The 27,003-nt window shown below is 46.1% G+C and overlaps 1 protein-coding gene across 1 annotated transcript in view; it reads right to left on the bottom strand.

Moving 5' to 3' along the window:
- dzank1 (double zinc ribbon and ankyrin repeat domains 1) overlaps nt 1-27,003 on the bottom strand; it is a 110,844-nt gene that overhangs the window by 36,025 nt on the left and 47,816 nt on the right. Inside the window, exons 8-12 of the mRNA XM_085977975.1 lie at nt 21,119-21,236; nt 16,878-16,991; nt 16,255-16,347; nt 13,698-13,820; nt 8,815-8,979 (exon numbers count right to left, since the gene is read on the bottom strand). Coding sequence (XP_085834101.1) covers nt 8,815-8,979; nt 13,698-13,820; nt 16,255-16,347; nt 16,878-16,991; nt 21,119-21,236 — 613 coding nt within the window. The remainder of the gene's footprint in view (nt 1-8,814; nt 8,980-13,697; nt 13,821-16,254; nt 16,348-16,877; nt 16,992-21,118; nt 21,237-27,003) is intronic.

Consider the following 27,003-nt stretch of genomic DNA (forward strand, 5'->3'; position numbering starts at 1 on the left):
GGTGTGATATTCATCATCTAGAATCGGGGCAGAGGGTATTTAAAAATAATAATAATAAATGTAATTAATTTCACAGAATGGGAGAGCAGGTGATGTGTTACTACTGCGAAATGTGGGAGCTGGTGGACACCATTGGTGCTCACGGTGATTACATTTGCGATAAGTGTTTGCTGCTAGAGGAACTCCGGTTCCGTGCTGATGAGCTTGAGACCAAGCTTCAGACACTGCGACACATCAGGGAGGGGGAGTGTTACCTGGACTCTGTGTTTCAGGAGGTAGTCACACCAATTAGATTAATTAATTCAGCTGTAGTCCGCGGTCAGGGACAGGATGGTGTGACTAGAAGTGAGGCAGGTAAGGGGATCCAGGAGGTAGTGTTGGAGGAGCCGCAGCCCTTGCTCTTGTCCAACAGGTTTGAGGCTCTTACTCCCTGTGAGGATGGGAACGGGGACTGTGGGGAGGATGAGCAACCTGGCCACAGCACCGTGGAGCGGGGGGCCATTCAAGTGGGGGGAGTTAAAAGAAATGTTGTAGTGGTAGGGGATAGTATCGTTAGGGGGATAGATAGGGTTCTTTGCAGCCGAGAGCGAGAGTCCCGAAGGCTGTGTTGCCTGCCCGGTGCCAGGGTTAAGGACATCTCCTCTGGGCTGGAGAGAAACTTGGAGTGGGAGGGGGAGGATCCAGTTGTCATGGTCCATGTTGGTACCAACGACATAGATAGGACAAGGAAGGAGGTTCTGCTGAGGGAGTTTGAGCAGCTAGGAGCCAAATTAAAAAGCAGAACCACAATGGTAATAATCTCTGGATTACTACCTGAGCCACGTGCAAATTTGGCTAGGGTAAATAAAATTAGAGAATTAAATGCGTGGCCCAAAGACTGGTGTGGGAGAAATGGGTTTTACTTCTTGGGACACTGGCATCAGTACTGGGACGGGAGAGAGCTGTTCCGTTGGGACGGACTTCACTTGGCCAGTGCTGGGACTAGAATCCTGGCGAATCGAATAACTAGGGCTGTAGAGAGGGCTTTAAACTAATTAGTGGGGGGGAGGTTTTAAGAGAGCGAAAAATAAAAATGACAGCGGAGAAGGCAATAGAGCAAGGTAGCAATGGGGGAATTAAAAACCAGAGCGTGTCAGGAAGGAACAGAATGTATGATGATAAAGGTAAAGTAGTAAAAGGGGTAAAAGCAGGAATAAATTGTCAGAAAACATATTTGAAAGTTCTTTATCTGAATGCACGCAGCATTCGTAACAAAATAAACGAGTGATGGTACAAATAACTACACATGGTTATGATCTGGTGGCCATTACGGAAACATGGCTGCAAGATGATCATGACTGGGAACTAAACATACAAGGGTATTTGACAATTAGGAAAGACAGACAGGAAGGAAAGGGAGGTGGGGTTGCTATGTTAATCAAGGATGGAAGCACTGCAATAGTCAGAAATGATATTGGGTCAAAGGATCAGGATAGTGAAACAGTTTGGGTGGAGATAAGGAATAATAAGGGGAAAAAGTCACGAGTGGGCGTAGTCTATAGGCCTCCTAGCAGTTGCAACTCTGTTGGTCGGAGTATAAATCAGGAAATAGTTGGGGCTTGTAATAAGGGAACAGCTATAATCATGGGGGATTTTAACTTTCATAGTGACTGGACTAATCAAATTGGGCATGGCAGCCTTGAGGAAGAGTTAGGGACGGGTTCCTTGAGCAGTATGTAACTGAACCAACCAGGGGGCAGGCAATCTTAGATCTGGTCCTGTGTAATGAGACAGGATTAATAAAAAATGTCCTAGTAAAGGATCCCCTTGGAATGAGTGACCATAATATGGTTGAATTCCAAATTCAGTTTGAGGGTGAGAGAGTTGGATCTCAAACCAGCGTACTGAGCTTAAATAAAGGAGACTATGAAGGTATGAGAGTAGAATTGACTAAAGTGGACTGGGAAAACAGATTAAAGTGTAAGACGGTACAAGAGCAGTGGTCTACATTCAAGGAGATATTTCACATCTTTCAAGATAAATATATTCCACTGAGGAAAAAGGGGAGTAAAAGAAAAGACAGCTATCCGTGGCTTAGTAAAGTAATAAAGGATAGTATCCGACTGAAAACAAGGGCATATAAAGTAGCCAAATCTAGTGGGAGGATAGAAGATTGGGAAGCATTTAAAAGCCAGCAAAGAATAACTAAAAGATTAATTAAGAAAGGGAAGATAGATTATGAAAGTAAACTAGCAAAAAATATAAAAACAGATAGCAAGAGTTTCTACAGCTATATAAAAAGAAAAAGGGTGGCTAAAGTGAACGTTGGTCCCTTAGAGGATGAGACCGGGAAACTAGTGGTGGAGAACATGGAGATGGCAAAGACGCTGAACAAATATTTTGTATCAGTCTTTACAGTAGAGGACACTAAAAATATCCCAACACTGGACAAACAGGGGGCAATAGGAGGGGAGGAGCTAAACACGATTAAAATCACTAAGGAGGTGGTACTCGGTAAAATAATGGGACTTAAGGCGGGTAAATCCCCCGGACCTGATGGCCTACATCCTAGGGTCTTGAGAGAAGTAGCGGTAGGGATTGTGGATGCATTGGTGATTATTTTCCAAAACTCCCTGGACTCAGGAAAGGTCCCAGCAGATTGGAAAACTGCTAATGTAACACCCTTATTTAAGAAGGGAAGTAGACAAAAAGCTGGAAACTATAGACCAGTTAGCCTAACATCTGTGGTTGGTAAAATGTTGGAGTCCATTATTAAGGAAACAGTAACAGAGCATTTGGATAAACATAATTTAATAGGACAGAGTCAGCATGGTTTTATGAAGGGGAAGTCATGTTTGACAAATTTGCTTGAATTCTTTGAGGACGTAACATACAGGGTGGATAAAGGGGAACCAGTGGATGTAGTGTATTTGGACTTCCAAAAGGCATTTGACAAGGTGCCACACAAAAGATTACTGATCAAGATAAAAAATCATGGGATTGGGGGTAATATACTGGCATGGGTGGAAGATTGGCTATCTAACAGAAAACAAAGAGTTGGAATAAATGGTTCGTTCTCGGGCTGGCAATCAGTAGCAAGTGGTGTTCCGCAGGGGTCAGTGCTGGGACCCCAACTCTTCACAATCTATATTAATGATTTGGAGGAAGGGACCGAGTGCAACATATCCAAGTTTGCCGACGATACAAAGATGGGAGGGAAAGCAGTGAGTGAGGAGGACATAAAAAACCCGCAAAAGGACATAGACAGGTTAAGTGAGTGGGCAGAGGTTTGGCAGATGGAATATAATATTGGAAAGTGTGAGGTTATGCACTTTGGCAGAAAAAATCAAAGAGCAAGTTATTATCTAAATGGAAACTGCAAAGTGCTACAGTACAAAGGGATCTGGGGGTCCTGGTGCATGAAACACAAAAAGTTAGCATGCAGGTGCAGCAGGTGATCAGGAAGGCCAATGGAATCTTGGCTTTTATTGCAAGGGGGATGGAGTATAAAAACAGGGAAGTCTTGCTGCAGTAATACAGGGTACTGGTGAGGCCACACCTGGAATACTGCGTGCAGTTTTGGTTTCCATATTTAAGAAAAGATATACTTGCTCTCGAGGCGGTTCAGAGAAGGTTCACTCGGTTGATTCCGGCGATGAGGGGGTTGACGTATGAGGAAAGGTTGAGTAGGTTGGGCCTCTACTCATTGGAGTTCAGAAGAATGAGAGGCGATCTTATCGAAACATATAAGATTGTGAGGGGGATTGATCGGGTGGATGCGGTGAGGATGTTTCCACTGATGGGTGAGACTAGAACTAGGGGGCATAATCTTAGAATAAGGGGCTGCCCTTTGAAAACTGAGATGAGGAGAAACTTCTTTACTCAGAGGGTAGTAAATCTATGGAATTTGCTACCCCAGAGAGCTGTGGAAGCTGCGGCATTAAATAGATTTAAAACGGAGATAGACAGTTTCCTAGCAGATAAGGGAATTAGGGGTTACGGGAATTAGGGGTTACGGGGAGAGGGCAGGGAAGTGGACGTGAGGCTAGGTTCGGATCAGCGATGATCCTATTGAATGGCGGAGCAGGCCCGAGGGGCCGTATGGCCTACTCCTGCTCCTACTTCTTATGTTCTTATCAGAAAGGCCAATGGAATCTTGGCTTTTATTGCAAGGGGGATGGAGTATAAAAGCAGGGAAGTCTTGCTGCAGTTATACAGGGTATTGTTGAGGCCACACCTGGAATACTGCGTGCAGTTTTGGTTTCCATATTTAAGAAAAGATATACTTGCTCTCGAGGCAGTTCAGAGAAGGTTCACTCGGTTGATTCCGGAGATGAGGGGGTTGACTTATGAGGAAAGGTTGAGTAAGTTGGGCCTCTACTCATTGGAATTCAGAAGAATGAGAGGCGATCTTATCGAAACATATAAGATTGTGAGGGGGCTTCATCGGGTGGATGCGGTGAGGATGTTTCCAATGATGGGTGAGACTAGAACTAGGGGGCATAATCTTAGAATAAGGGGCTGCCGTTTCAAAACTGAGATGAGGAGAAACTTCTTCACTCAGAGGGTAGTAAATCTATGGAATTTGCTACCTCAGAGAGCTGTGGAAGCTGCGACATTAAATAAATTTAAAAAGGAGATAGAGTTTCCTAGCTGATAAGGGAATTAGGGGTTACGGGGAGCGGGCAGGGAAGTGGACGTGAGTCTAGGTTCGGATCAACCATGATCCTACTGAATGGCGGAGCAGGCCCGAGGGGCTGTATGGCCTACTTCTTATGTTCTTATGTAGATGCTAACTGACCTGTTGTGTATTTTTGTGATTTTACATTATTTTAAATTTCCAGTATTTTTGACATTTTCTTTTAATCCTTTCTCTACCAGTTAAGTCACCCCGCTGTTGTGTAGCCAATAAGAAACTAAAATCATGCTGCTACGGATTTTAAGTCACTGAATTGTTTGATGGACAGGATGCCTGTAAAGTCTCACCTACTGGAAGCATCAGACCTTTTACAGCCAGTTAAATAGCACAGGGTAAAAAACAAACTCAGCTTAGGGCCGGTACTTGTTTGGCACAGTATGTAGCTGCTATTATTTAGGCTCTGAAAATAATAACTAATCTTTTTAAAAAAATGGAAAGTCTGCCATCTTGTGGCATTAAATAGAGATATTCTATCAGCACTGAAAAACTGTGTTAAATCTATAGACATATTTCCAGAGGTGAATGCAACTGCAGACATTTTAAATTGGTGGCCAGTCACCCTAACTATACATCAAATTTGGCAGCCCAGGTATTGAGTAAGTTCGATCTGTACTAGCGTACAGTAAGGCTAATAAAAGGACACATATTTCAGCATAGTTACTGGTGCACCATGTGATGCAGGTGCTGAGCAGAAGTCATGCACATCCCTGCAGGTGGAGAAAAGAAAGACTTGATAAAGGGGTTTGACCCAAAACGTTGACTCTAATTTCTCTCCACGGATGTTGCCTGGCCTGCTGAGTTTTTCCAGCATTTTCTGTTGTTATTTCTTGTTTTTCTATACCGCCTTTCATGGCCTCAGGGCATCCCTAAGAATTGCATCACTGTTGTAATGTAGGAAACGCAGCAGCCAATTTGCATACAGTTAGGTCCCACAAACAGCAATGTGATAATGACCAGATAATCTGTTTAGTGACGTAGATTAAGGATACATGTTGACGAGGACATCGGGGATAACTCCCCTGTTCTTCTTCGGAATACCACCTTAAGAGGGCAGACAGGGCCTCAGTTAACGTCTCATCCTAAAGACGGCACCTCCGACAGTGCAGGGCTCCTTCAGTACTGCACTGAAGTATCAGCCTAGATTTTGTCCTCAAGCCTCTGGAGTGGGACTCAAACCCACAACCTTCTGACTCAAGAGGCAAGAGTGCTACCAACTGAGTCTGGTAGCAGGACATTCACTAAACTTCTTAAGCCAAGGCAGCGTGTAGCCCTAAAAAACTGGAGAAGATAGGAGTTGATACCAACATTCCCTGTAAGCTGTGCGGCCGCGTAGCTCTCTGCCGGTCTCGCACAGCCCCTTAAAGAGGCCATGCACCCAAAAAAATTAGGGAGAACATTGATTGATAGCCTCACCAAGAAAAAAAATCCATATTGGGTTGGAGCAGATATTTACCACTATGGTGAAGAGCACCAGATAATGAAGTGGCTTTCACCACTTATGTAATGTATAGTTCAGTGGTCTAGGGTTACTGAGATTCTGTGAATTTCCATCTTTGTCAGGTGTTAGCATGTCTCAGTGATAACACGCTCAGCACTGAGGCAGAAGGTTGTGGGTCAAGTCCCAATCCAGAGCACAAAATCTAGGCTGACACTCTAGTGCAGTACTGAAAGATGAGACATTAAACTGAGGCTCTGTCTGCCCTCTGAGGTGGACGTAAAAGATCCCACAGCACTGTTTCACTGTACGACTGTGTGGCTGTTAATGGTTCCAACACCATCATCAGGTTTGCAGATGATACCACGGTAGTAGGCCAGATCACCAACAACGATGAGTCAGCCTACAGGGAGGAGGTCCAGCATCTCGTGAAGTGGTGCGCCGACAACAACCTGGCCCTTAAACACCAAGAAAACAAAGGAAATAATCGTGGACTTCAGGAAGTCCAAAGGCGGAAGTCACACCCCCATCCACATCAATGGGGCGGAGGTGGAAAGGGTGGCCAGCTTTAAGTTCCTCGGAGTCCACATCACGGAAGACCTCTCCTGGTCCCTCAACACCTCCTCTCTGGTGAAGAAGGCCCAGCAGCGCCTATATTTCTTGAGGAGGCTGAAGGGATGTAATCTGTCACCCCTGATCCTCTCTAACTTCTACCGCTGCACTATAGAGAGCATCCTGACAAACTGTATCACAGTATGGTATGGCAGCTGTAGCTCCCATGACCGGAAAGCCCTGCAGCGGGTAGTCAAAACTGCCCAACGCATTACCGGCACCCGGCTACCGACCATAGAGCATATATATCAGAAACGCTGCCTACGGAGGGCACGGTCCATCATCAAAGACCCTACCCACCCCAGCCACAGTCTGTTCGCCCTCCTACCATCTGGAAGACGCTACAGATGCATTCGCACCCATACGACCAGATTTAGGAACAGCTTCTTTCCCAGGGCTGTCATCCTACTGAACTCCACAAATAAACACTAAAGCCTGCACATCTGCCAATGCACTTTATTATGGTCATATTTATGCTAATATACTGCAAGCCAAATGTATAAATGTATGTTGAATGTTTAAGTGTCCTAATCCAAATTGTACACTCTCGGGAGCCGCAAGCCTACATTTCGTTGTACTGCACTTGTGCACTAACAATGACAATAAAAGTTGATTTGATTTTGATTTGATTTGACATGGGGAGTTCTCCCTAGTATCCTGGCCAACATTTATCCCTCACCAACACCACTCTGGTCAGTATCACATTGCTGTTTGTGGGACCCTGCGGTGTCCATATTACAACAGTGACTATGGTGGGAATTTTCACCTCAAAAAATGGGTGGGTTGGGTCGGGTGGGAGGTTAAGAGTTAAAAAAAACTGCACCCTGACCCCAACCCGCCCACTTCCGGTTTTAACGGAGTCAGGATGGGATCAGGCAGCCAACCCGCTCCCAGGGGATGGGTCTGTCATTTAAATATTATAATGAGGCTGGCGGCCTCCTGGTAATAGACCATTTCAAATTTAACTCTGGCTGGCCGGGTTTCCCAGGCCTCAGGGAACCCGCCAGCTAAAGGGAGCCGAGGACTGCTGAATCCAGGAGGTAAGTGCCTTTACACTAACCTGCTGGATCCAGCATCTCTACTTCAGCCACCCCCCGCAATCAGACACCCCCCCCGACTCTTGCAATCTCCCCCAACCTCCCCTCTGAGGCCCCCCTCGGGCCTCTGACTTCCCCCATCTGGCCCCCCTGATCGCCTTCCCGGCCTCTCCCCTCTGGCCCCCAATCCTCCTCCGGCTCCCGACCACATCCCCCCCCACAATGCTCCTCTGGCTCCCGACAACCCCCCCCTCCCCCCGATACTCCTCTGGCCCCGACTGTTCTCTGGGCCCCAACCACCTGGCCCCCCCACCCCACCCCCAGCCCTCCCTCCTCTCTGTGGCCTAGTGCTGCAGGCCTACCCGCCAGCAGTCAGCTGGCCTCTCCATCTGGCTGGCTGTTGGCGGGAAACAGAGCATTCAAATGCTAATCAGGCCCTGCCGTTAAAGTCGGCTGGGCTTTTGGGAAACCCATTCTCCCGAGTTTCCCGACCGCTTTCTAGCCCCCCGCCCCACCGCCAGATTACAATTCTGGCCTATACTTCAAAATTACCTAATTGGCTGTAAAGCACTTTGGGATATTCTGAGGTGGTGAAAGGCTCTATATAAATGCAAGTGCTTCTTTCTTTTTAGAAAGCAGTATCTATTTAAAAACACATTATGGTCCCACTGAGTGAATAGGGTCGCCAACTCTGATTGGACGTATTCCTGGAGGTTTCATCACATGACCTCCCGCCTGCAACCACCCAGCCCAGCCAATCAGCCATTTTCCTCCCATCTCCAATATTTTTATGACTGATAAACGAAAGTGTTCAAAGAAAATGCAAACAATACACAATTTTATTTATAATGCACCAATGATTTTTCTTTCCCGGTTTGTCCTGGAGATTAATCCTTAACTCCTGGAGACTCCAGAGCAATCCAGGGGGGTTGGCAACGCTATGAGTGAATTTGTATGGAGGCGTACAGTCAGCTTTGGTCTTCAAGTGAGTCAAACCAGAAATTCAGGAATCCGGCTGGTTTTGAAGGGGAGAATCATTCAATAGGACCTACCTCAGCCAGAGCCGCAGATTGGCTAGAACCAAACAATGCGCTGTTGCGAGAAACGATCCGGGCAGGGGGCTCCAGGTAAATGCCACAGGATCCGCAGAAACGAGCGTATGGGTGGTTGGTTGCTCCGCACTTTGCGCAGCTGAGGTAGCTCATCGGGGGACCAGGCTAGAAGAAAAGAAAGACTTGTATTTATATAACGCCTTCCAGGCCCTAAGGACATCCCAAAGCGCTTCACAACCAATGAAGTACTTCATGAATTGTAGGGCTGAATTTTCTGGGGTGGTAGTGACGCGATTGGTGGTGGGTCGGGTGGGAAAGCTGTTTTTTTTGACAGTGGGTCGGGAACCCGCTGTCAACTCACTCACACGGGCCTTTCCCACAGGCGCGTCCGTCATGCGGAGCCAACCTGACAGGCAGGGGACCCAATTGAAATCATTATGAGGTACTTTACAGACATTTAAGAGCCTTTTTCCCTCTACTTTTTAAATTTCTCTGCATGGCCATGGGATTCACACAGCTCGGGGACCACGTCTGTCAACTTGAGGCATGAGTTCCATGGCCATTGCTCCAGCTGATTACTTGACAGCATGGAAAACAAACCAGAATAAAAACATGCTGATTACATCAGTTAACAGATTGATGGAGATTCTGTTCTACTTGAAAAGCTACTGGTAAATGTTAATTTGTCACCGGCCATTCTCAGCTGTTGTCTTTCAGCTCAACAGTAATTGCAGTGAATTGATCTGCACTATAAAAAATGACATATACCATTTCAATAAATTTTTGTGTTGTTTCTGGTCAGGTTTTTCTGTATACTGTGATTGTCTAGTTACACATTAAATCAAGTCATCAACCGTAATAATTTCATTCTCATCACTCATTCCACTGGTTCAATTTACTTTCAGTCCCTGAATATGACTAATTAAATTTTTCAGTCTGAGATTTTAGAAAGAATTTCTGCAGTGGTTCTCTCACTTGTCCATTGTTAACTTCAACAGCAGAAATCCCAGAAACACATTGTAAGCACCACTTACACTGTTTGTCAGGGATTCTGCAGCTCTTCTGCTGAACTTGCATAAGAATGTAAATCCACCCCTTTACAATTTATAATCTGCTTAATTTTATGTATTACCTATACACACACCTTTTATTTCTATCAGTTACTGACACAAAAGTCTATAGATTTGTGACTAAAGCACCAATAACTTCCCAACTCATGTACTTTTTAAATTATGTTCTTGATCATATTTGTAGATGGAGTCATATTACTTAATGATAATTTTATTTAAATATTTCTTTGTCATTCATATGTAACTTTTATTATCTTATTGTACAGTAAAGATTCAATACCCACTATGTTAGATTAAACTTAAAATTTAATGTGGTCAGGGTCCGTTTAAGGATCCCGGCTTAAAACGCGTCATGCATAACGTCACCCGACCCATTCCACCTAACTGGGCCAGGTAACGCAGGTTTATATTGAAGAACAATTGAAAGATTTTTGACATTGTGAATTCTTTTTTGCAATAACATTATTACACATGCTCCAAGTTTACTGGAGAGCAGGTTTCCAGTTTAAACTTACAATTCAACCAACAGAAGAAAATACTGCAGATGCTAGAAATCTGAAATAAAAACAGAAAATACTGGATACACTCAACAGGTTAGGCAGCATCGAGGAGAGAGCAACAGAAGAATTAATATTTTGGGTGTGGAGCCTTTAGTCAAATATTATTTTGAACAAAGGGTCCACACCCGAAACCTTTACTCCTCAGTTCTCTCCACAGAAGCGGACTTGCTGAATGTTATCAGCATTTACTGTGGGTTTTTTTAAGTTTAAGATTGTTTAAATCAGGAAAGAGCTGATGGATAATCCAAAACATTTGTAGCCTAATTGCCAAATCTATTTGAAATAACACTTCAACTGAGCATCTTGGACAAGCACCTCTGACCAAAGAATTAACCTGTTAGGAAAGCACAGGAATCTGAAATAAAAACAGAAAATACTGGATACACTCAGCAGGTTAGGTAAGGATATACAGCATTAAGAAACTCAAAAAATAATAACATAAAATGCATCTGGGGAACTTTTCATAGGGCACTTCATGTGAAACTCAGTAGGGTCACTTTTTATCGCGGGCGGTTTTCGGGTGGGGCCATCAGGCCGCCTAGTGATATCACCCGTCTGGGATAATTGGGGCAGACAGATGAAGGTGTATCAGTGGTGGTAAGGCTGGAGGCCACACTCAGCAAGATGTCTGCCTATTACTCTCACCTTTTCTCTTTCCACAAGCAATCACATATTCAGGCAGCGTGGCAACCTCGTGCTCCATACTGCTGCCAATCATCTACTCCTGCCCATGCCATGCTGACTCTTGTCTCTCTCCCCTATTTCTAGGTGCATCCGAAGACCTGGAGCCTGCAGAACATGACTCGGAGAGGGGACAGTCGTGTTGGAGAAGCTCCAGCACTCGCTGCGTCTCTCCCAAGCACTAGCACATAAATCGCCACCTCAGGTGGGATACATTGCGAGTTAAGAGGGGTCTGCACCTGATGAATCACAGAGCACAAGTGAGAGGAGTGAGAGCTAGTGGAAAGGACAGCCCATGAGACGGCTCACTGGAGGGAAAGCTCAGCTCCAAGCTTTGCTGAGAACATAGATGCCAATGTTAGGGGCCCAGCCTTAAAAAAACTGCTTTATGCACACCTGTGAAGCCTGCCTACGAGCTGCCACACCACATCTGAGAGTATGGAGGACTCCACTTGCAGCTTATGTGGCATTCTGTCGCAGGGCATCAGCACTCTGTAGTCTACCATGGACACTGCAGCCAGGCCCTCAATCGATTGACTCTCTGTGGGCTGGACTGTAGAAAGCCCCCAGACAGGTCCAGGCAGTGAAAGCCTTGTTTAAGCAGTCCAATGAGGTGCTCTGATACTGCTCTAGTGGTCCCGTGGTTTTGGTTGTATCTCTGTTCAGCGGGTGAACGTGGGTTAGATAGAGGTGTCATGGGCCAGGTGTAAAAAGCAATTGCCCTTGTCCCCAAGCAGCTAGCCTCTGACGTGCTGAGCTGTCTCAAGGAGTGGGGTGATATCAGGGAGAATGGTGGACTGGCACAGTATGTTGGCATCATGACAGCTGCCAGTAAACTGGGCACAGACCTGCCTGATTTTCTGGCAGCGAGCACTCACCAACTGAACATTAGGGGAGTGGAAGGCTTTCCTGTTCATGAAGGGTGCTGGCCAATGTTCCCTTTAAGTGCAGCACTCAAGGTGTCCCGGGCAGTCGGTGAGCCGGCTTTTAAATTGAAAAAAAATCGCACATGCACGGACTTTAGAGCGCAGCCTGTTAAATGGGCAGTGCGGCCCCAAAAAATTACAGGGAACACTGGTATTGGCTGATTCGGAGGTGCCCTGAAGGTTACAATGGGGCAGGCAATCACAGCCTGAACTTGGGGGAAGCCTGCTGACTGCCGGCATTGATGGGTAACATCATAAATTGGTTGGCCTTGGCAAAGAGTGCATCAGTGAGCTACTTGATTCAGGAATGGATGGCCATTGACTAAAGTGACTGATATCTCCTGCTGCAGCCTGGAAAGAGCCCAAGGTGAAAAAAATGAAGGGCCATAGTCACTGACTGTCACAGGCAATGCATGGCCAGCTGGGAGACTATATTGAAGGTTTTGTTGAAGGCTCCACAGCTCTGTGACAGTATCTTTGGAGAAGCATAGCCTCCTGACACACTGCTCCTCAGAAAAGTGGAGCTAACTGACTCTGAGCCTATAGACATCATGGGCAGGGTAAGGGGGCCACTGAGCAGCCCTTCTCATGTGTGGTCTCCTCAGAGCCTAACTGCAGCTCCTTGAGGTTCCCCAACCTGATGCTACTCCTGTGGGTTCCCTTCCTCTCCAACCACAGTATGTAGCCAAGATGACTCCCATTTTGAGCCCTGGGCTTCTTGAGAGCAGGAAAAAGTGAAAATCAGTGAATTCCTGATTATCTGAGTACTTGCAGGTGAAACCCCTTTAAATAGCACTTCCAAATGTCATTTCATGCCTGTTTTGGCCAGTACAGATCCAGCACGGCACGGTACTTTGCCGGTGAAAATGACGTTGGGGGTTCTACTGATATCATAGGACCTCAGGTCTAAATACTTTAATGAGCCCCTTGCTGGCTTGGTTTGGACTGCACTGCTATTTTCGGGTCGCTGCCACTTCATTTCTGCCCTGGCCAAACGACTTAAAGTCAGCCTTGAATAACCTTTGGGAGAAGATGCCTGGCTTCCATTCGCACTGGGGCTCAGATCAAGAACTCAGCAGAGTCGGGGAGGGTGGATGGGGCAACTAAGCCCGTACCCCACACGTTGATGCTACAACATGGTCTGCCATGTTATGCAAGAGCAGATGGCTTGACTCTTATTCTAGTTTTCCTCTCTCTCGCTTTTGGAAAGCCGTTCAATTCTCTCCTCCAGTTGTTTCAACAACAACCTGCATTTATATAGCACCTTTAACGTAGTAAAACGTCCCAAGGCACTGCACAGGAGTACTTTCAGAAAAAATCTGACACCGAGCCACATAAGGAGATATTGGTCACAGAGGTAGGTTTTAAGGAGCGTTTTAAAGGAGAGAGAGGTAGAGAGGTTTGAGGATGGAATTCCATAGCTTAGGGCCTAGACAGATGAAGGCACGGCCACCAATGGTGGAGCGAAGGGAGTCGGGGATGCACAAGAGGCCAGAATTTGAGGAGTGCAGAGTTCTTGGAGGGTTGTAGGGCTGGAGGATGTTACAGTAGATTTGGGGGCAAACTCTCAGCAAGCATTGATGGCACCACGTTGTGCTGGTGAAAAGTCCGACAGTCGAGCCCATCGCTTAGTGTTTTTTGCATACCTTGGCTCCACACCAGTCGCAGAATCGAGCATCAGTGTTGTTAACCCGGCCACATTTGGAACAAGCCACCATCTTCCCTTCTCGACTTGGCAATGGTGGGGTGGCATCTCCACTAAAAAGAGGCTGTTTTAGAGGGGGGAAAAATTAACTGTACCAAATTCAGAAACTATTTCAGTGCAATGCAGAAAAAAATAGAAAATGCATTGTGTTGTTGTCACTATGTGGAATAATGGACCTACCTATTTCACTTCTGTTCATATTATTGTTGCATAAACTTGGCTTGTATTCCCTTGAGTTTAGAAGGTTGAAGGGTGATCTGATCAAGGTGTTTAAAATGTTAAAAGGATTCGATAGGGTAGATACAGAGAAACTATGTCCTCTGATGGGGATATAATCTTAAAATTAGAGCTAGGCCATTTAGGAGGGAAATCAGGAAGCACATTTTCACACAAAGGGTAGTGTAAATCTGGAATTCTCTGCCCTAAAAGGCTGTGGATGCTGGGATGATTGGAGCTTTCAAGACTGAGATTGACAGGAACTTTGTTAGGTAAGTGTATCAAGGGTAAATGGAGTTGAAGGTACAGATCAGCCGTGATCTAATTGAATGGCGGAGCAGGATTAAAGGGCTGAATGACGTACTCCTCTTCCTTTGTTCCTATGTTTACTTCCCATAAATGAAGCTGGAAGAATTTATTTTTGACTCAGGGAGCAAGTCTTGTTTTTGTGTTTATTAAAGATGAGTGATTTTGGAACTGGAGAATGGAACACTCATTCCCAGTTCAGGTAGCGAATAGCTTGATATAGGGGAATGCTCCCTCTGCTCTGCCCCGCCCCAACAATCTGACTTGACTCCACCTACAGCTGAGTTCACTCTAATTCTCCCATGTCACATTTTTGTTTCATATACCAGCCATTTTGTGGCACCTGAATGAAGCTCCCAGCTTAGTCCCATATTATGGGCAGTTTTATGTCGTGGTCTCACATGCATAGAATCATACAGCACAGAAGGCCATTTGGCCCATTGCGCCTGTGCCCGCTCTTTGAAAGAGATAGTCAGTTGGTCCCACTCCCCTGCTCTTTCCCCATAGCCCTGCAAATTTTTCATTCCCACCACTGAATCCTTCAACTTAATTTGCATTGTATAATATGAAACAAGACTGGTCTTGATATATTTTGTAAATTAAAAATTCATATGCTTCAGGTGCAAGTTATGACAGACTCAAATAACAGTAGGTATTTGCTAAACAACTACACAATATCCTAAGCGTACTGCAGGTAATTAAGTGAAATTTTGTTCAGCTTTTTATGCTGCACCGTGTATTTTAAGTAAATCTTTAATAAGGTCTTCAAAATTAAAAAGTTTACTCAAAGAATCTGATGTTATTTTTTTTACACATGAAAGGATGCATGATGCATGTTGTTAGCAGACTGCCATTAGCCGATTGCTGACTAGCTATTCTGGGTCATGTGCAAGGCTCCTTTGCTAATGGTTGGCCTCCCGATCAGAGCTGACACTTCTCCTATGTTGAAGAGACTGGGGCCTTGCACTTAGCCAGATGGCTGCGATCGGCCCTTCCACTCACCAGGTTGCACTGAGTGAGGTAGATCTTGACACTGTGCGACAGTGTAAAATGGGCGATAGCGAGTCGGCAGCCCATTTTACATCTCTCCACATTTTTATTTCCATTGGAAGATGTAAAATGGGCCGACTCACTACCACCCGTTATACACCATCGCACAAAGTCACGATCTACCCCGGCGTCTCTAAGTCACCGAGAGGTGCTCCAGAAAGAGCAGCTTTTCAAGCTGTCTGGCTAAGATTGTAAGGGCAGATCTGTAAGTTCCAGAAGGAGGCTACCAGAGACTTCTCCTGGGAAATTTCTTTAAAAGCACAATCAGCGTTACTCTCCCTCTTCCAAAAGAAACCCGTGACCAGGAAGTGGAAAGTACTGGCAGACCCAGGGAATCACTATCTACTGGAGCACTTCCAGCTTCTGTCTCTCAGCTGGTTTCCATCTACTTTGTCAAACCAAAGTCCCTTCCTCAACTTGGGAACACCAAGAAAGAACACATGGGATTTGTGTTGCTACGTGGCAGTGAGATTAACCTTGGCTGCGAGTTAGAAAGGAAAAAAAGACTTGCATTTATATAGCACCTTTCACGACTTCAGGACATCCCAAAATGCTTTACAGCTAATGAAGTATTTTTTGAAGTGTAGTCACTATTGTAATGTAGGTAACGCGGCAGCCAATTTGCTCACAGCAAGCTTCCACAAACTGCAATGTGATCACGACCAGATAATCTTATTTTTTTAGTGATTGAGAGATAAATATAGGCCAAGACACTGGGGAGAACTCCCTTGCTCTTCTTCGAAATAGTGCCATGGGATCTTTTCTGTCCACCAGAGGGGGCAGATGGGGCCTCGGTTTAACCCTCATCTGCAAGACGGCATCTCCGACAGTGCAGCGCTCCCTCAGTACTGCAGCTAGCTGGGAAATCACAAGTTTCTCAACTCCAAGTCTACTAAAGCTCATTAAACAGAGTGGCAGTAAGTTACCTTCAGTGATTCCGACAGCTTGGTCTCACAGGTTACGCAGTGCTGGATATTAGCTGGATTTCCTGTTCCACAACATCGACAGATAATCTTGTCCTATTTAAAAAGCATTGCGTATACATTGCGTAACTTAATAGCCTTGCCTACGTAAAAATGCACCTGTCAGAATGTATTACGGTCCAATGGACCACACTATTGTACAAATGGGGTGTAATTTTCATAAATTGGCCGAAAATCCGCTATTGTCAGTTTTCCACCCCCACTGATGTTGAAAATTACCCCCAAGTACATTTTTCACTGTTGTTTTGTAAAGCGAGATATATCCATCTACCCGCCTACCCCAACCCCCTCCCCGGATATTTTGTAAACATTATTTAACAAATATGACAATTCATTTATTAATCAGATGCATTAGTGAAATCCACTGGCAGTACTACAGGAATTCTTCATTTTGTTGGCCAGCTTTTCAGCACATTGGATTGTTCTTGCGATGTCTAACTGGAAAGTCCAATATCCAGTGAATAGCCTTCTTTAAGCAGTGAGGTAGTTCCAACTGTGTGAACTATCAGTGAAGCTTGTTTTGTGTGTCTATTTCTTGCATGCCGAGCCCAACTCATGTTATTTACCTGGAGATGGATGCTGGCCTGAGGCCTCAGCTGGGGTGTTATAGGGGCCTCACACACGATACACGTTGGAGTATTCAATGGGATCATTGTCTTGCATTCCACACAAAGCCCCATCTGCAAAACAACACAAGACTTTTATCAGACATTTGAAGTGCTTCTTTCCCTGTCATTCAGTTTCAGCAACATCATTCAATAAATTAGTTTTTTTCCCCATACCCGCTTTTACTCTTGGAGGCCTGAAATGCAGTTCGACAGGTGCCAGCTGCCTTGTTGGTTAAGTGGCTATTTAAAAAAAAATTCTTTAATCTTTTATGGGATGTAGGCGTCGCTGGCAAGGCCAGCATGTATTGCCCATCCCTAATTGCCCTCGAGAATGTGGTGGTGAGCCGCCTTCTTGAACCGCTGCAGTCCATGTGGTGAAGGTACTCCCACAGTGCTGTTAGGTAGGGAGTTCCAGGATTTTGACCCCGCGACAATGAAGGAACGGCGATATACGTCTAATTCAGGATGGTGTGTGACTTGGAGGGGAACTTGGAGGTGGTGGTGTTCCCATGCGCTTGCTGCCCTTGTCCTTCTAGGTGGAAGAGGTCGCGGGTTGTGGAGGTGCTGCCGAAGAAGCCTTGGCGAGTTGCTGCAGTGCATCTTGTAGATGGTACACACTGCAGCCACGGTACGCCGGTGGTAGAGGGAGTGAATGTTTAAGGTGGTGGATGGGGGTGCCAATCAAGCGGGCTGCTTTGTCCTGGATGGTTTCGAGCTTCTTGAGTGTTGTTGGAGCTGCACTCATCCAGGCAACTGGAGAGTATTCCATCACACTCCTTACTTGTGCCTTGTAGATGGTGGAAAGGCTTTGGGGAGTCAGGAGCTGAGACACTCGCCACAGAATACCTAGCCTCGGACCTGCTCTTGTTGCCACAGTATTTATGTGGCTGGTCCAGTTAAGTTTCTGGCCAATGGTGACCCTCCAGGATGTTGATGGTGGGGGATTCGGCGATGGTAATGCCATTGAATGTCAAGAGGCAGTGGTTAGACTCTCACTTGTTGGAGATAGTCATTGCCTGGCACTTCTGTGGCGCGAATGTTACCTGCCACTTATCAGCCCAAGCCTGAACATCATCCAGGTCTTGTTGCATGCGGGCATGGGCTGCTTTATTATCTAAGGAGTTGTGAATGGCACTGAACACTGTACAGTCATCTGTGAACATCCCCATTTCTGACCTTATGTTGGAGGGAAGGTCATTGATGAAGCAGCTGAAGATGGTTGGGCCTAGGACACTGCCCTGAGGAACTCCTGCAGCAATGTCCTGGGGCTGTGATGATTGACCTTCAATCACCACAACCATCTTCCTTTGTTTTGACGAAGGGTCTTCGACCAGAAACATTAACTCTGTTTCTCTCTCCACGGATGTTGCCTGGCCGGCTGAGTTTTTCCAGTGTTTTCTGTTATTATTTCATCTTCCTTTGTGCTAGGTATGACTCCAGCCAGTGGAGAGTTTTCCCCCCTGATTCCCATTGACTTCAGTTTTACTAGGGTTCCTTCATGCCACACACGGTCAAATGCTGCCTTGATGTCAAGGGCAGTAATTCTCACCTCACCTCTGGAATTCAGCTCCTTTGTCCATGTTTGGACCAAGGCTGTAATGAGGTCGGGAGCCGAGTGATTCAAACTGGGCATCAGTGAGCAGGTTATTGGTGAGTAAGTGCCGCTTGATAGCAATCTTGGTGGAACCCAAGCTGGGCATCAGTGAGCAGGACTGTTGATGACACCTTCCATCGCTTTGCTGATGATTGAGAATAGACTGATGGGGCGGTAATTGGCCGGATCGGATTTGTCCTGCTTTTTGTGGACAGGACATACCTGGGCAGTTTTCCACATTGTCGGATAGATGTCAGTGTTGTAGCTGTACTGGAACAGCTTGGCTAGAGCGCGGCTAGTTCTGGAGCACAATTCTTCAGCATGATAGCTGGGATGTTGTCAGGGCCCATAGCCTTTGCTGTATCCAGTGCGCTGAGCCGTTTTTTGATATCACGTGGAGTGAATCGAATTGGCTGAAGACTGGCTTCTGTGATGGTGGGGACCTCAGGAGGAGGCCGATATGGATCATCCATTCGGCACTTCTGGCTGAAGATGGTTGCAAATGCTTCAGCCTTGTCTTTTGCACTCACATGCTGGGCTCCACCATCATTGAGGATGGGGATGTTCATGGAGCCTCCTCCTCCTGTTAGTTGTTTAATGGTCCACCACCATTTGCGACTGGATGTGGCAGGACTGCAGAGCTTTGATCTGATCCGTTGATTGTGGGATCGCTTAGCCCTGTCTATAGCATGCTGCTTCCATTTTTAGCATGCATGTAGTCCTGTGTTGCAACTTCCCCAGGTTGGTACCTCATTTTTAGGTACGCCTGGTGCTGCTCCTGGCATGCTCTTCTACACTCCTTATTGAACCAGGGTTGGTCCCCTGGCTTGATGGTAATGGTGGGATATGCTGGGCCAAGAGGTTACAGATTGTGGTGGAATACAATTCTGCTGCTTCTGATGGCCCACAGCGCCTCATGGATGTCCAGTTTTGAGCTGCTAGATCTGTTCTGAATCTATCCCATTTAGCATGGTGGTAGTGCCATACAACATGATAGAGGGTGTCTTCCGTGTGAAGACGGGACTTCGTCTCCACAATGACTGTGCGGTGGTCACTGCTGCCAATGCTGTCATGGACAGATGCATCTGCGACAGGTAGATTGGTGAGGACGAGGTCAAGTAGGTTTTTCCCTCATGTTGGTTCTCTCACCACCTGCCACAGGCCCAGTCTGGCAGCTGTGTCCTTCAGGACTCGACCAGCTCGGTCGGTAGTGGTGCTACCAAGCACTCTTGGTGATGGACATTGAAGTCCCCTACCCAGAGTACATTCTGTGCCCTTGCTACTCTCAGTGCTTCTTCCAAGTAGTGTTTCAACATGGCGGAGTACTGATTCATCAGCTGAGGGAGGGCGGTAGGTGGTAATCAGCAGGAGGTTTCCTTGCCCATGCTTGCCCTGAAGCCATGAGACTTCATGGGGTTCGGAGTCAATGCTGAGGACTCCCAGGGCCACTCCTTCCCAATTGTATACCACTGTGCCGCCACCCCTGGTGGGTCTGTCCTGCCGGTGGGACAGGACATACCCAGGGATGGTGATGGAGGAGTTTGGGACATTGGCTAAAAGGTATGATTTTGTGAGCATGACTATGTCAGGCTGTTGCTTGACTAGTCTCTGGGACAGCTCTCCCAATTTTGGCACAAGTCCCCAGGTGTTGGTGAGGAGTACTTTGCAGGGTTGACTGGGCTGGGTGTGCCGTTGCCGTGTCCGTAGCCGGTGCCGAGGTCGATGCCAGGTGGTCCGTCCGATTTCATTCTTATTATTTTGTTTCGTAGCAGTTGAGTGGCTTGCTAGGCCATTTCAGAGGGCAGTTAAGAGTCAACCACATTGCTGTGGGTCTGGAGTCACATACAGGCCAGATCAGGTAAGGATGGCAGGTTTCCTTCCCTAAAAGACATTAGTGCCCCAGATGGGTTTTTACAACAATTGGATAGTTTCATGGTTACCATTAATGATACTAGCTTTTTATTCCAGATTTATTTAATTAACTGAATTTAAGTTCCCCAGCTGCCAAGGTGGGATTTGAACTACACATCTCTGGATCATTAGTCCAGGCCTCTGGATTACTAGCCCAATGAAATTACCACTACACTACCGTTCCCATTTGACTATGGGACCACCACACAGTTGGATCTATTTCCACCCACAACCAACACCTATACATGTGTACTTTCCAGCAGGGCTCACTGAATAGTGGAAACCCTTGCTGATCCCTCTCTTCCCCCAACTACAGGCCCTAAACACAGAGGCCAAAGTGTCAGTCGTGGTTCAGTGGCAGCACTCTTGCCTCTGAGCCACGAAGGCTGTGGGTTCAGAGGACTGGGTGGTCCCACTCCAGAGACTTGAGTACAAAATCTAGGCCGACACTCCAGTGCAGTACTGAGGGAGTGCTGCACTGTCGGAGGTGCCGTCTTTCAGGTGAGACGTTAAACTGAGGCCCCATTTGACCTCTCAGGTGGACGTAAAAGCTCCCATGGCACTATTTGAAGAAGAGCTGGAGAGTTCTCCAGTTTCCAACATTTATCCCTCAACCAACATCTCTAGTAAAAAGCAGATTATCTGGTCATCATCACAATACTGTTTGTGGGAGCTGGCTTCAGTTGTTACCAACCTGAGCTCCTTCGGGTGGTGGAAGCCTTCGGCCTGGCACCGGAGGAACAGGCGAGCCACATTCCGGACAGAAACGTGCAAAAGGATCTGATGGACGAGGAGCAAGGCAACACGCACACCTAAAAAATGAAATTACAACGGACACACAGGAAGAACAAACATGCACCTTCCCCACTGCCACCCTTCACCAACTAAGGAGTAATAACAAACTGAATATTCTACATAGTACAGGAGTCTGTTTCCAACAGTGGTTGATGGATAACACAGGCCAATACACTGGTTTATGGATGAATAAGTTTGTCAGAGTCTATGCTGTGCAAGTTATACAATCTGTTGAATCGAACAACTCTTTGCTCATTCTGATGTTCTTAACGCACTCACACAATGCCATTCTTCTCTACATAATTCCCCCCTAGTTTGCCTACATACCAACAGTGACTGCACTTCAGAGGTCATTCCTTGGAGGCAAAGTGCTTTGGGACATCCTGAGGGTGTTACAAGGTGCTATATAGGTACAAGGTCTTTCTTTCTTTATGTACACTTTCAAAAAAGGAACACATATGGCTACAATACTGAAAAGACACATATTATAGAACAGAATAGCCAAGAGAATAGCACTAGATTGTAAAGAATTAATCAGAATCCCTCCTGGATAAAACAGGTCAATGTCACTACCTACTGTAACCTCAATCTATACTCCTCTCACAATTGCTTGCAGTTTGTAAGAAAGATCACAGATTACATAAACCTGAAGCAGCTTTTTATGTTGAATGTAGACAGAAATTTAAGCTTGAATTACATAGACTTAATATCTTTGGTTCACTTTGTATGTTGGCAGGAGGCAGGCATGCAGAAAGAAGACAGGGGAAAGTATGTGAAAAGTACATCTAACACAATAAGCATAAAATAAAAGCACACCTCTATGGTTTAAAGGTTCTGAAAAAAAATCCTGAGAATCAGTGAATCTCAATGAAGTCCTGAAAGTACAACCCACAACACACTGTGGCATGGACTGAATCGTACATGCAACCCCTCCAAGTGGAGAGTTTGCTATTCTCAGCCAGGCAAGCAAGGATCAGCTGTGGCTCAATGGTAGCACTTTTGCCTCTCAGTCAGAAGGTTGTGGGTTCAAGTCCCACTCCTTGAATACAAAATCTAGTCTGACACTCAGTACAGCACTGTAGGAGGTGCTATTTCTCGGAAGAGATGTTAAACTAAGGCCCTATTTGCCCTCTCAGTTGGATGTAAAAGTTCACGTTGCACTTTCTTGAAAAAGAACAGGGGAGTTCTTCCCCGGTGTCCTAGCCAATATTTCTCCCTCAGCCAACATCATTAAAACAGATTATCTGGTCATTATTGCATTGCTGTTTTTGGGTTCTTCCTGTGCACAAATTAGCTGCTGCATTGTCTGTAAAGTGCTTTGGGATATCCCGAGGTCAAGAAAGGCACTATATAAATGCAAGTCTTTCTCTCACACTGGATGTTAAGTCTGCCCATTGAAGGTGAGATTTAAAGGCCTGCAACATTATCGCATCTCAGGAAGAAACCATTGGATATTTCACTGCTGCAGTCCTTTAAAACACCGCAGCAGCGCTCCAAAATCCCGTCTGACGAACATAAGAAGCAGGAGTAGGTTGTTCGGCCCCTCCAGGCTGCTCCGCCATTCAATAAGATCATGGCTGATCCTTGGCCTCAACTCAACTTTCCTGCACTATCCCTGATTCCCTTAATATCCAAAAATCTATCAATCTCTGTCTTGAATATACTCAACAACTGAGCCTCTGGGGTAGAGAATTCCAAAGATTCACCACCCTCTGAGTGAAGAAATTTTGTCTCATCTCAGTCCTAAATGGCCGACTCCTTATTCTGAGACTGTGACCCATGGTTCTAGACTTCCCAGCCAGGGGAACGTCAAGCCCTGTAAGAATTTTGTATGTTTCAATGCGATCACCTCTCATTCTTCTAAACTCTAGAGAATATTGGCCTAGTCTACTCAATCTCTCCCCATAGGACAATCCCCCTATCCCAGGAACCAGTCTGGTGAACCTTCATTGCACTCCCTCTATGGCAAGTATCTTTTTCCTTAGGTAAGGAGACCAAAACTGCACACAATACTCCAGGTGTGGTCTCACCAGGGCTCTATATAATTGCAGTAAGACGTCTTTACTCTTATACTCAAATCCTCTTGTAATAAAGGCCAACATACCATTTGCTTTCCTAATTGCTTGCTGTATCTGCATGTTAACTTTCAGTGATTAGTGTACAAGGACACCCAGGTCCCTCTGAACCCCAACATTTCCTAATCTCTCACCATTTAAAAAATACTCTGCTTTTCTATTTTTCCAACCAAAGTGGATAACTTCACCTTTCTCCACATTATATTCCATTTGCCATGTTCTTGCCCACTCACTTAGCCTGTCTATATCCCCTTGAAGCCTCCTTGCATCCTCCTCACAACTTACATTCCCACCTAGCTTTGTATCATCAGCAAACTTGGATATATTACATTTGGTCCCCTCATCCAAATCATTGATATAGATTGTGAATAGCTGAAGCCCAAGCACTGATCCTTGCGGTACCCCACTAGTTACAGCCTGCCAACCCGAAAATGACCCATTTATTTCTACTCTCTATTTTTTGACCATTAACCAATCCTCAATCCATGCTAGTATATTACTCCAATCCCATTAACCCTAATTTTGCTTAATAACCTCTTGTGTGGCACCTCATCGAATGCCTTCTGAAAATCCAAAAACACCACATCCACTGGTTGTCCCTTATCTATTCTGCTAGTTACAACCTGAAAAAACTCAACAGATTTGTGAAACATGATTTCCCTTTCATAAATCCGTGCTGACTCTGCCCAATCCTATTATTATTTTCTAAGTGCCCTGTTACCACGTCCTTAATAATAGATTCTAGCATTTTCTCTCTCCCTCTTTTCTTAAATAGTGGGGTTACATTTGCTACCTTCCAATCCGCGGGAACCGTTCTAGAATCTATGGAATTTTGGAAGATGACAATCAATACATCCACTATCTCTACAGACACCTCTTTCAAAACCCTAGGATGTAGGCCATCAGGACCAAGGGATTTTTTTGGCTTTCAGCCCCATTAATTTCTTCAGTACTATTTATTTACTAATACTAATTTCTTTCAGTTCCTCATTCTCGCTAGCCCCTTGGTTCTCCACTATTCCCGGGAAGTTTTTTGCATCTTCTTTGAAGACTGACACAAAGAGCTGGATTTGCCGGCGCTCAGAGGGCGAATTTGGAGGCGGGCCAAAGGTTAAAATTGTTTTGATTGACGGCGGGTTCCGATCCCGCCGTCAACCCGCCTCCAAACAATTTTCCCAAGTGTCGGGTCCCGGATTTTCGCATGGACCCGACACCGAGTGGCGGGAAGAGGATTAAAAGCAATTACCTGCCTATTAATAGGTAGTTGCTAGTAGTTGACAGGCTATTTTTGAATTTTGCCACTTCTGGCTCGGGTTTCCTGACGTCCGTTAAGTGTGGCGTGTTGCGAGTCTGCTGTAATGTTTCTGGATTGATGACAGCTGCAGAAGTGGTGTGAAGAATCCAATGTTGCACTGGTGAGTCTCAGAGGTAAGAAAATGTTGGGAAATGCATTTTTAATACATTTGCACATTTCTTTAGGTTACAAGTTTTGAACTCCATGTCCAGTGCCACCTCATTGGGAGAACCTCTCTCACCAGTGACAGATCGCTTCTGTCACCTCATCTGCAGCTGCCATCTATTCCAGCCTATGGAACGAGTCATTGGAGAACCTGGGTGCAAGAGGTCACCTTTGTGCAGATATTGTCAGTGTTTGCAGCACCTCAATGCTGTCAAACACTGAGAAATCAACTGTAAAAAAAGAATTGTGCATAGTCCCTTTAAGGAAACTGACAGATGATACGTCATCAAATGATGTCATCTGACCGGCTTCCTCTCAATTAGCCAGCAAGCCCGCAGGGCGGGCTTAACAAGGTCAATCAACGTAAAATCACGTCTGTGGGCCGGATGCAGTTGGGGGCAGGACTGGAAGCCGGAAACCACCTGACCCACACCCATCCCACCTCCATTGAAAAAATCGCGGCCAAATATTTGTTTAATTTCTCTGCCATTTCCTTATACCCCATTTTAATTTCTCCTGTCTCAGACGAAAGATTGTTTAAAGCACAGAAACGCTTGGTCAGCCTGGGCCCTCAATGTGCAGAATCAAGAGCGGTTAACCTTTTTTTCTGGCAAAATCATTGGGGTCGATTTTACTCAGGTGCGGGGAATGGTTGGGTTCCCCAAATTTCGTGTTTCCCACACGAATCTAAATGGGTGTGTGAGATTGATGCACTTTTAACTCAATTGGCCAATTGATTTCCAACATGTGGGAACCCTTGGCAATTGAGTATTTCCAGTCAGAAAGTCGCAGAATATGACGTCATAATTGCTGCTGCTTTTACGGTCCACAGCAAGCCTTGCTTCTTCTGCAGGCTTCCAAGCTTTCCCCTTATGATGGCACAGAAGCCTGCAGGAGCAATGGCCAGCAGGAGGGCAAGAGCTGCCCCAAAATTTGATGAGGCATCACTACAGACATTGCTGGATGGGGCTAGGGCCCACAGGGAGGTCCTGTTCCCTTCTTCAGGGAGGAAGAGGCCTCCCAGCCACACCAAGGCTGTTTGGCAACAGGTGGCTGGGGAAGTCAACTCCTTGGGGCTCACACGAAGAACGTGGATTCAGTGCCGGAAAAGATTCCATGACCTTCATCGCACTGGAAAAGTGAGTATGAAGTTTCCATCACCCTCAATCTGATCCCCATTGCCTTTCCTCACCAGCACTCAGCTTTAGCAATCTCTTCCTCCACATCCCACTTGACACTCACATCCATGCACCCTTACCCATTCCCTCTCTCTCTATGCTCACATTCACATAACTATTCCACCATGCAGCCCTCACACTCTCTCTCACTCTGATCCTTTGATCACAACTGACAACACACAGGGAGGGCCCTTGGTCTTGCAGCCTCACTCCATCTTTGTCTCCTTCTAAGTATCTATGCTATGCAATCTCTACACTCACTCCTTCATTCTCACTCAACCTCCACTTGTCTCCCTCATTGCAGGAGAAGAGAGCTCACAACAAAAGAGAGCGAGCCAGGACAGGAGGAGGGCCACCCTCAATAGCCCACCTGACCTCCTGGGAGGAAGCCATCCTGGAGATAGTCGGGGCTGATGCAGATGTGGAATTTGGGGAACGACAGACAGGTGCATCCCCGCAAGCTGGTGACAGAGTAGTTTTCCATCTCTCTCACTGACATTGCATGAGTCGCTGATAATGATTCTGAAGCTACATCATATGGAGTTATGATCATCTGCAAAATGCAATGTGCATGTAACCTTGGCATCACATCTCTAACTCTTTCTATTACTCCCCCACAGGACCATCGGAGCCCCCGTCCCCACTGTGCAGGAGGAAGAGCCTGAGAATCCAGACTCCTCAGAGGAATCTGCAACCTCTGAGGGCACAGCGTCAGCAGAAATAAGCGCACCCAGCACCAGCGCAGACACTCACACCTCGGAGGCACCTTCGGGACATAGAGTAGTGTTGTCACCTGGTGTATCACAGCTCACAAGTGAGCATCAGCAGATTGTGGAGACAGGGACAGCAGTGGAGAGTCCTCGTCGGAGGGCGCAGGACTCTGCCAGCTCAGCTCAGCTGCATGTCGACCCTCTGCCTCTGGGTCCATCCATAAGATCAGAGGTGATGGAACTCCATTCACAGATGCAGGAGTCTCTGGCAGATTTTGTCTCCAGGGTTGCTGCGAGTGTGGAGCGAATGGAGGAGTCCATAGCAAACATGAGCAGACCCTTTGTGGAGTCAGTGGCGCATG

This window comes from Somniosus microcephalus, chromosome 3 (genome assembly GCF_052327205.1).
Source record: "Somniosus microcephalus isolate GS21.2 chromosome 3, FLI_Smic_1.0, whole genome shotgun sequence".
Lineage (NCBI taxonomy): Eukaryota > Metazoa > Chordata > Chondrichthyes > Squaliformes > Somniosidae > Somniosus > Somniosus microcephalus.